The sequence below is a fragment of the Mugil cephalus genome, chromosome 6 (assembly GCF_022458985.1).
Source record: "Mugil cephalus isolate CIBA_MC_2020 chromosome 6, CIBA_Mcephalus_1.1, whole genome shotgun sequence".
Classification (NCBI taxonomy): Eukaryota; Metazoa; Chordata; class Actinopteri; order Mugiliformes; family Mugilidae; genus Mugil; species Mugil cephalus.
The window spans coordinates 8121037-8132195 of NC_061775.1; the positions used below are offsets into that span (position 1 = coordinate 8121037).

Below are 11159 nucleotides of genomic sequence, written 5' to 3' on the forward strand. Positions count from 1 at the left end.
ACAGTTGGACGTCAGTATTATAAATATCTCCAGTGAATATCCAGTGAATATCTGAACCTACTTTTTTTTTGCCAATTCATTGTCTACGAGTTGAGACATCTCCAAGCTTCCAAATGTTGTTCATCCAGTATCATGGAAGCTTTCAGGTTCAGTAGATTTGTATCACATCAGATGGAAATTCATTTCAGTTTATGGCTAAACATGTCAAACTTCATATTCAGGTCACCATGAACGTCTGAACTAGATATCACGCTAATCCATCCAACAGTGAAACCGTGACATATTTCACACAAAAGCTGTCAGCTGTTTAGCTGGCAGTAAAAATGTCAGAGATTATGATTTCTCCTACGGGCACCACAGATAGCAGTCCTACTGACTAATCGTTGCTCATGTATGACACAAGACATTCTAGCGTTGGAGGTAAATAATTAAATAACCACTAAATCCACAGATGTTGAGCAAAATAATCTTGTATTTTGGCATTTTGAAATATTGCATTTGAAATAAAACAGCTCTCCACGAACTATCAGATAAGTCATTCACTCCAAAGGTGAGAGGAGATTTATGACGATCATTTCTCTTTGTACTTGGTATCCTTCTCCTCGCTGTACGGCAGCCCAGTCTCCCCAGGGAAGGGGGCGATTTTCAGGAAGAAATAGGGATTGCTCTGAACCCGCAGCATCACCAGGATCGGAGTGACTGCGTAGAGCAGGTTGGCCACCAGCACCAACCAGAAAACGTCATTTGGGATACGAAATGGTGCTGTGGTACGAGGGTGGAGGGATCCCCCGATGTGGGCCCACTGGCACTGGATGGAGACAAGGAGAAAGAAAAGTAGAGGGTTTGCACTGATTACAGATCATTGTGTTTTATTATAGAAAATCTCCAAAGGAATAACTTGAAAGGTCGACACACGACACCACAGTCATTATGGGTGGATATTAGAAGGCAGTCTGTGAGCGCTGATGTGCAGTAACACAAGGTTTTAATCAAGGAGTTCCTCTCCTCGTGCTTCTAATCTCTCTGTCAGATCAATATGTAGAGAACGCATCGCCAGCTTGTTTATTACAGAGAATATACTTCAAAGGATAATTGTGGTCCAGGTCATTACTAACAGGATAGAGCTCGCTGCAAGGAGTTAATTGCAGTGACACGTGTCGCGCCTCTTTTTAACAAGTGCAAACTGCTGATGAAAACTTTAATCAATAGGACGCAGCAATTTTTGCTGTGCCTTAATGCAATGCAACTAACTGTTGGTGCAAGCTGCTTCAGCATGCAGCATCTGTGGCCTCGCTGATGCATTCAGAGCCAGTTTCACTTATTGACTGTTTTCCTTTGTGGTGTCACCTGGATCATTGCTCCGGCGCAGAACACCGTCCAGTCCGACATCCATGTGCACCCGGGCCTGAGGAGGCCGTAAACGAACGCACCCAGCAGGGGGAGTCCATAAAAAAACAAGTGCAGCATCTGGAAAAACAAACGCAATGCCATTATTCTCTTCATATTACTTCCATTACTTATTGGAAAGCTGAAAATGTGAGAAGTCCCTCCTCCGAATGAAATGTTGGCGTGGACCTATATGTCATTCACAGCATAAGTTAATTATGTGGTTCCACAGTGACATACGGCGGGTTGAGCTGTGCGTATATCATATAGTGTATTCCGCGGGGAATGGCTCTGGATATGCTGAGAAGTGCCTTACAGGGCTGAAAGACCCTTCCATCACTGTCAGTCAGTGTTGTTGTTGAGCCCTGACACTCCAGCAGACAATTAAAACAGTGCATCCTCATTCTCCTCTGGCCCACACCTCACTTCAGCTACTCCCGCTGAATACAGACGAGGGCAAAAACAAACACACAGTCGACTTTTTAATGCGCTGCATAAAAGCAGTGCCACTGGAGTGGAAAAGTGAATTATATGAAATAATAAAATTAGCCAAGAATTAAAATTAATCAACATTTAATTATGTAATTTAACTGCACACATTTGAGACATGTAAGAATATAATGTACATTATTACGCTTTATAATGTACAGAAATAAAACAAGCTCTTACAAATGGAAACACTCAAAGTCAGTATTTCAGTCTTGAGTGCTGCGCTATGGTATTTATCTGCTTCCCAGCTCTGCTTTGAATTTGCACCCTCAGCACAAATGGCTGCTTCCACACAAGGGTCATTACAGAGACTGTCTTGACCTTCAACTTTAAATATTCCCACTTTCTAAAACTCTCAAATTATACCAGTTCTTTTCATTCCCGGTCTGGAGTCCAGATGAATTCTAATGAGTTCAGCTCAATGCCTGAAAGCCAATCATCTTTGCCCTTCAGTCTTTTGTTGTAATGTCTTCTTGGTGCTGCCATGGCAACTTGTCGCAAATCATTCATCAACTAATGAGGAGGTCGCGACGGTGCAGAAACAATGTAACCAAATGCAAGAAAACCAAACTTCTTTTATTTCCGTTGCACCCACACATGCAAACAAATCCAGAGCACAAACACGGAGACTAACCAAGACATACTTTCACATGCTGCACACACACTCTGCTCCATCCCAGTGAGATGCTGATGGGGGGCTTTGGGCGAGGGATTAGCTTATCAAGTTCTCGGCATGCGGCTCGTCTTTCTGATCAATGGCTCGCAATTGTGCCTGGACTGCAGCCACGACAAGGTCTTTGGATAACCTATTGACAGAGCCGTGTGCGGCGAACAAAACACAACAAAACCCACAGGTCAGAACGAGAAAATGAAAGGAAAGCAGACCAACTGCCAGTCACTGTAATAATCTATTATCCATCTTACGCAAATGAAAGAGAGAGACAAAGATGCGCTGGCCTCTCAACCCACGCTCGTCGTGGCTATAATGATGAAAAATGGCTCAAACAGTGGAGGAGATGAGGGCACGCTTCCAGCACGCTCAAAGTGATATCCATGAAAGCAGAGGTCCATTATGTGGCTTGTTATTTAAAACGAGGTGAAGAGGTGTTGTTAGATGCTACGGCAGCAACAGGGAAGGAAATAGACATGGACCCGTAAAGTGTAAGAAAAAGACCAACCATGACTTTGGGGTAGCCGACAGGATCCTTCAGGTAGGGTTCATAATGCTTCAGGTACAAGGAACAAACTTCAAGTGGAGAATCCAGAGCCACCTACGCATAAAATAACAGAAACACCTTATGATATAGTGCAGTTTAACACCAAAATATTGCATGAGAATCAAGAATTTAAGATCAGTTTTAGAAGACATTCACATGTGGCTCAGTTAGCTGAACTGCTTTTCCAAGTCCCTGGACAAACCGCTGCGCCTGACCCAGATTTCAGGCTAACGTATGTGACTTTTAAAGATTCCTTGAACTCTGCCCGCAACATGCTGTAAATATATCATACTCACCAAACCTCTGAGGATGGTGAAGGCCATGGCCGCCAACAGGAGCACCACCAGGATCATGTCCAAGGGACGCCAGATCAGCTTCATGCTCTGAGCGTGCTTGGCCTGGGTGGAGATAATGTGCGGTGTAGAGCTGGTTAGTGAAGGTTGTGGTTATGAGCGAATGTTTAAATGAGGTTCCTCTGTTCAGGTAACCATCGTCTTTACATCTGCGCTGACTAATGTTTTAATCACTTACGTGACCTACAAGCTATAAACGTAACACCAACATGTGTTTCCAGTGCAAGTTGTTGTGGTGTTACATGACAACCCAACACTCACTTGTTACTGGAAACAATAAAGTTATTCATAGCCAGGGCAAACACAGGTCCTCGTTGGTGTGGTTTTACTATACTTCTCTTATTTGCTCAATAGTGGTGAAAAAAGCGACAGTAACGTGACAGTAATGCTCATGTATTTTGTAAAACATTTGGAGTAGGCCATGTAGACCAATCTGACAAATTAATGGATTATTGTGTTGAAGCTGTGTAAATGTTTTGTTTTTGTTTTGTTTCTTAACAAAAGGAGCCTTTTCAGAGCTAGTTGTCATATGCACTTTTTTGGTAGTGGTTTATGTAATTTCTCTGACTGGCAGTAGAGGGAGACACTGCAGCGTTAAAATTGACTGGATAATGAGAAAGGGAAATATTTGGCAATACTGAAATTAGGCAAAGCATTTGAGCTGTGCTTGCAAACACACTGTGGAGATCTGTCGCGTTGAGGTCAGCACACCACACATTCACAAGATGACACATGACAGCGACAAACTCATCAGTACTGGTGTGAATCACATTCAGCTGGACTAGGCATGCAGAAAAAAATGTATGTCTGATCCTTTCCTCTTTCATATCAAGGTCTAATCATTCAAGCTCATGACTTACATTGTATCCACCAATTAGTGGCCTGTCCTTGGGCCTAGTAAAAAGTGTGACAGCTCCCACTATAGGCATCAAAAGAAAGAGAAAATTGATCCAGAATGCCGGCCGGATCTCTGACCCATATTTACCTGCAGAAAAAAAGAGAAATAAAGACTCCTTTATCAGCTTGTAGACATCTTAGTCAGTAATTGAACTTCCGTTTAAAAACCACTATAGGACACTTGAGGCAAAAGAGAACAGTACACTATGTCTATGATAACACAACAGAGGGAACAGCGCATTGCCTGAGGCCACGTTTGATCTTGTGACACTTATGTATTCAGTTTGAAATGCCAACAACAGATGCTTTAAGTCTGTTTTTTGCTTTGTTCTGTGGGTTGTGATGGCAGGCGAGGCACAGGGTGTGCGCGTGTTTTTCGTTGGCAGCCTGAACTGTGACACTGATGGTACACGGCAGGGCAGATGTTCACTTGATTAAAGCTTGTCATCATGGGACTGGCGGAAAGGGGATTGAGGCTCACCTGCCACTATTCCAGAAATAAACACACTCATGTTGGCACACAACGAGCCAGCCCAGAACAAGCCCAGGGTACGGTAGGCTTTCCTAGGAGAGAGGGTGGAGATTGTGAAGATATCCGTCAAGACAGAAAGTAGTACGTGAAACTTTAGTTCAGGTAAAGTAAGTACACAACTGTCCTATGCATAATACAAATCCTATTTTCTCCAGTGGTACGAGGCTGATATTGTTTAAAAGAGGATTTAATTCCATACAGCACCCCCACTAAAGCAGTGCTCCCTCTGAACTCTTGAGCTCCCTGAGGGCACTGTATGACAGGCTGACTCACTGTCTTTTCTATCCATTTTGTGGGTTTTATGTGATAAATGCTCCCCATACATTTCAGTGGTACCTAATTTGCTCAACTGTTATTTCTTTAGCTCAGACACACAAAAAAAATAAAAATGGGTGTGAAGCTTTGCATGCGCCGGAGAACACTTTAATCTTTGTACTGAAATGCTACAGACCGTGTACAGCCTCCAGTGTAGTTAAAGGGCACTCTAGACCTCTGTCATTTGACGTGAGCGTTTTGTGATCTGAAGTAAGATAAACGAGCATGACCATCACGCACCTGTCTGTTATCCTGCCGATCATCAGCAGGTACATGATAAAGTGCGCTATTCCATCCCAGTAACACATCATGATGGCATATGCTGTCCCCAGGTAGGGCTCTCCCTGAAACACGGACATTACACACAGTCATTCCTGCGTGACGCTGATAAACATTTGCTTAGTGTTGCACAAGTGTGTTTATTACAGGAACGTAAGAGACTTACTGTCTTCTGGTAGAATTCCATGAAACCAGATATAATGCCGTCATATTCCAAGGCACTCGTCAGGTCAATGATACAAGTAAAAGAAAATTCAGCAAAAACTGTAAAGGGTAGAAAATATGAAGATGAGTTTTATTCATTTTCTTTCTTTGCTTTATATATATGCATGAGGCACTTTAATATTGAATGCAAAATGATGACAATAATGTATATTTATACATAGCACTAGGCCGAGATTAATATACAACACATACAGTAGGTGGGGTCCCTACCACTTAAGGGCAAGGAATCATATATGGTAACTTCATTGATCTTGATTTTCTGCATGAAAATTTAAAATTTTCTAAAAGTAAGAAAAAAATCTCCTTTTGCCCTACGACAAAACTGAAATTTGGAATATCCAAGTAACGGGTTAAATCAGGTCCATGGTGAGCAGCCCTTTTCTATCCTCAGGTAAAGAACCCTGCAGAGCTGAAAGCCTCGTCTGGCAGACAGAATTTAACTGTGGAAAGAAAGGTTACTCTAAAGCCCCTCTCCAGCACTAATAGAACACAAACAATGTGCCCTTCAAAGTCATTAGCATACAGTATGTGTGTCTCCATAACAAGTGAGTATACGCCAACAACTCCCTCTCCAGATGTCCACACTTACTCTCCAAGTTACAGGATAAAAAAATGGGCTTCAGGTGCGCGCTAATAGGCTTGGAAACAGTGCGGTTGTGGAAACAGACTATCAGGTAAACCATTTGGTGGAGACATTGGAACATAACAAGAGCACAGGCGTTACCATGGGGTATAACTACCACCATATGAGGTGAATCTACTGCCAATTCATGCAGGTAGCTTCAGCATGTGGGGTGAACACCATGAGGCAATGGATTTACAGGACATATGCTCATATACTATACTATACTCATGTACTATACTTGTATTGTACTTGAGTATACTGTAACTTTAGGATACTTGCATTCTACCATTTTCTTTCTTTGCTTTATATATACGTATTAGGCACTTTAATATTGAATGCAAAATGATGACAATAATGTATATTTATATTGTATAAATTGTATATATGTATATTATATTTATCAGTCAAAGGAAACCTCTACGTTTAACATATTTAATATAAGGAGCAATGCCGTGCAGCAAATATTTCTGGTGCCTTAAAATTGTTGATAATACTTTTACTTTAAAGCATTGTGAATGGAGGACTTTGGGAGAGATTATGGTATGTTTGTTGTTGCATATAAGGAGCTTGTGCACCTGTAATACCATATCTAACAAAATTGGAATGAGCTGAAATCCATTCGAGCAGCATGTCCTTGTATTTCAACACTTAACATTTAAAACACCTATAAACCCCGTTGCAGTGATCTTCTAGCTTATAGATTACAGGCACTATCTCTGTGTGTTTTTGCGCAGATGCCACGGGGGTCAAACCCTTGTATCACATCCCTCCTTTCCGTCCTTCATACATTCTTTGCACATTCGGTTACGCATTGCATGCACATGCGACACACATTTTGTCTCTCCCGCGTATCTCGTCTGTAATCCTCCAGTTTGTCTCTGACATCTAACAGGTGAGATAGCAGAGGGGGGGATTACGGCTCTCTATCACTGAGAACAGCCTGCCACGGCTTTGTCCATGTTGCGGTGGGTCTTCTGCACAACAGTATGACTGCCTCGGGCCCCGACTACTGATGTATCACCTTGTTTGTGTCCCACTAGCGTTGCCCCTGGCATCGGCTGTGGGGATCTGACGGTGGGGGAAACCCTTCGGCTAGAAATGGAGCATAGTTTGACCAGTGGCTATACACACAGCGAGTGACACTGTGTCGCTAATTGTTGTAGCTTAATAAAAAGTTTAATTAAACGATACAGCCACACGAACAGAAATATTCTTAGGAAGTCTACGGTATTATGTGAGAGCAGTAACTGGATCTGAGTGCATTCAAATAGCTGTGCCCTTTGTTTCACGGTCACTCATGGACTCTGTCTCAAAAGAAAAGCTCAAATGTTAAGTAAGTGCCCGAAAGGTTCTGCAGGCCGTTCGGATCAGTCATGCTTCAGGAAAGTCCGGGTAAGCTTCGCTCAGAGTCTGATCCACCTAAGCAGCTTTCGTTTTCATATCAGGCGAAATCAGTCTGACTATTCATGTTCTCACTCGCTGAGCAGCGGGCGAAACTGTCATGTGAGCACTGGAGTCGGCACCAGAACAATGCACGGCACTCACGGCTTTCTTTAGATTTGGACAAATATCGCAAGTGCGTTGGGAAATGCGCACTGTGGCGTTGATTACCAAAGAATAAGAGGTCTTTAGGTGGGTTGCCACGAGTGATGAGGAAGTAGAACAGAAACACAATCACCAGCACAGCCACACCGATCTCCAGGATCACATAAGGCCTGTGGAAACATGGAAATGAAATTGTTATCTCAGGAAATAAGTGTGATACACTGTCAACATTTTTTTATTTATTTTTTTACCATAGCCTCTGTGTAGAAATTTTTAGACAGCAATCTCTCCCACATTTTCTGCTTCATTCTTTTCGCTAATTGCTTTCTCCCAAGGAAGTTTTACCGGCCGTCTCTGCCGTGCTAAATTAGTAAACAATGACGAATGGGAAGTCAGACAGAATGATAAGCACGCGGCCCCCATCGTTAGTGCTGGAAGAAATAATGCAGAAGTGTGAAGAAAAATCTGTGCGATAGATGAGTTACGCCCAGAAGTAAAGGGAATGTTGGTCTGTGTAGTCTGCGTGTCTGGAGATTCCTGGATAGATGGCAGTGAATTTAATGATCTCCAAAGTAATAGCTCACTTTAAGGTCTCTAACATATGACAAGAAAATAGTATTTCTATGTTGTTGATAAAACTCTTGTGGAATGGCTTATTTCTAAATAGGCAACACATTATAAAACCATATGATTATAAAAAGTCAGATCAGATTTTATGGCTCTTTAAATCAGAAAATGCTGCATTAAACCATATATAGACAATTCTCTCTTATAAATCTTGGGCTCTGCACTATTTCACCTCGCGTACTGCAGTGGTGGTCAGCATATAGCGTCTCAAGAAACACAGGTTTACAATGCTTTAATCAGTCATAGGCAGAGGTGTTCAGAGCAGCAGGCTAAGGCCATGTTAGTTCAGCATTGCCCACCGTGTTCACTGGTCAAAGGTTCCATTCTCTTGCACGGGAAAAAGATTAATGTGCTCAAGGTATCTCCCAGCAAACAACATTACATCCCCGGAAAACTCTCAGTGCAAGCTCACAGAAGGAAAACTAATGCTACGGGAGCAAAGGCAGGCTCCCCTGCTACCTATCCAATTCAACAGCACGGGAAGATTTATGCACACAATACTGTTTGTTTGCAGAGTGGGAGAACGCTAGGCATATTATATGTCAAGAGCAATTTATCAAATTCTTCTGTGCAGCCTGTATTGATTGTCAATGTCCACACACTGAGGGGGGGGAAAGGGAGCTAGAAGAAATTTTCACACAGGAGGAGTTTAAAAAAAAGAGATCTGCAGAAATTCTGAAATATCTGCTGGTAAACAGTTTGCAGGAGGAGTCGCACATCTACAGGCTCTTACCACTGGCCTGAAGAATTACAGTGTGCGGCTATCGGCAATCTAAAGGCAGTATCCCGGTGATAATGAATAATAAAATGACCCCTCACAGCTTAGAAAAACAATTATCTCCAGCATCACATCAGATTATCTCCACAAATTCTGTTCACAATGCCTCCCTTTTCCTCCCTGTTCATTGCCTTGCCCCCCAAAAGAAAGGTCGGATGGAGTCGTTTAAAAAGTTTTCACAACTGCCTTAAAAAACTCAAGGAATGGAATGGATTTATGATGCATTCAAATCGAGAAGAAGTGTTAAAGTTTCAAGCTTACAGAGTCCTCTAGTGGTGGTGGACTGTGATGTCTGGCATCCCATGACACTGATATACATTGTTATATTCTTGCATATCTGTGGTCACTGATATTGTCAGTATATTATTTTACGTGCTGTTATTTCAAGTAAATGCATGTGTTTGTTGTTAGCGTATGGCGCCGCTGTAGTACGCTAATCGAAAAGATTTTATAGCAATAATTTACAGCTTCCTTCACTAAACAGTCTTTTAAACATACACAGAATATTGACTGCATGCATCAGAGCAATGAGAAATCAACTTACTCTTGAAACTCGGGGATGGTGTTCATGGCATACAGAATGCCAAGGGCAGAAAATGAAAATAAAAAGACTAAAGTCTCCATCTCTTCAAAAGCTCCTCAGTGCCCTCCACAGCAATGCTGAAAACATAATACAATTAGGAGTCAATAATATTCACTTCCAGCAAGCGATGCAAACAGCTGATTGAAGCAAAATGAATGTAATGCCAGGGCATAAATATTCTTAAAAAACCTCAAACAAAGTCAGATTCGATCATAAGAATGTAATATAATATATAAATCAAAAGGAGAACTGCAATTGAAGAGAAAGGCAAAGCAGCGGAGCGGGCTCTTACCGTCTGGCTACCCTTTCGGTGGATTAATCAAATTATAGCTGGCCTGAGGCAAACATGGCCTTTAGTGGGAAAATAATAAAGCGGTAACAAAGAAGCTTTTGGGGGGTTGTGCAATTTGGTTTTGTCAGAGATTTACATAAGTCTCATTACAGAATAGGCCTACGTTTCCATCTCATGTTGCGCCACACTCACAAACTATACTAGTTCCTATGGCGCAATCTTTGCAGTGTTTTATGAAATGCAGCATTGTGCACTGCTTATTTATATATAATGACGTACTATCAAATTACAGCAGTCAGAATCAGAATCGGAAAAACCTTTATTTATCCCAGAGGGGCAATTAGCAGTGTTATATATACTGCATGACTGTTTAAAGAACTCAAAGGCCCTACATATGTAGATACATGTATATATATATAAAGTATAAATACTTTATATATATATACATGTATCTACATATGTACAGTATAGTAGGAATATAGCGCATACACCTGATTTAACTTCTGACAACTGAAACTGATATGGAGACTATTTCAATTCACACTTTAAAATACAGGAAAGGAAGTGTCTTTCAACTGAGAATGCATGCACTGTATAATTTAAATTAACAGCTCTTCACAATGAGTCACATAGAATGTGAGAATGTCTCTGACACATAAACAGCTCTATAGGTCTGGTAAGAGGATAATTGTTGCAGACCATTAATCTGTGACATACAACGAACTCGAACAGGAACTATTTCTACAGTGTTTTTTTTTTTACCCCCCCACTAATGATCAAAATTGCTCAATGGAATGATAATTCCTCATTGTGCCTGCGTGCCTTGGCTCAGCTTCATGTGCTTTTGCTTAGCTCCTGTGCAAAAGCATTGGGAGTTGTGAAGTTTCAAAAACACTTGACAAGTGTTGAGAACTCTAGAAAAGTGTTTGCAAGGAAATTCCACTAGGGTGCGCCAAATGCCAGATTACAGTTGGCCTGTAAAAAGACAAAGAAGATTTTTTAATCATTTCATTTTA

General features: G+C 41.6%; 1 protein-coding gene across 1 annotated transcript; it reads right to left on the bottom strand.

Annotated features, from left to right (window-relative positions):
• Positions 1 to 454: 454 nt before the first annotated feature.
• On the bottom strand, positions 455 to 10262 carry tm6sf2b (transmembrane 6 superfamily member 2b). The gene is made up of 11 exons (XM_047586217.1): positions 10144 to 10262; positions 9813 to 9928; positions 7930 to 8033; positions 5635 to 5732; positions 5430 to 5533; positions 4824 to 4906; positions 4306 to 4430; positions 3389 to 3490; positions 3054 to 3146; positions 1348 to 1467; positions 455 to 808 (listed from the first exon to the last, which is right to left on the bottom strand). The coding sequence occupies exons 2-11, from the start codon at positions 9890 to 9892 to the stop codon at positions 572 to 574; spliced, it is 1146 nt and encodes a 381-aa protein (XP_047442173.1). The 5' UTR covers positions 9893 to 9928; positions 10144 to 10262; the 3' UTR covers positions 455 to 571.
• Positions 10263 to 11159: the final 897 nt, after the last annotated feature.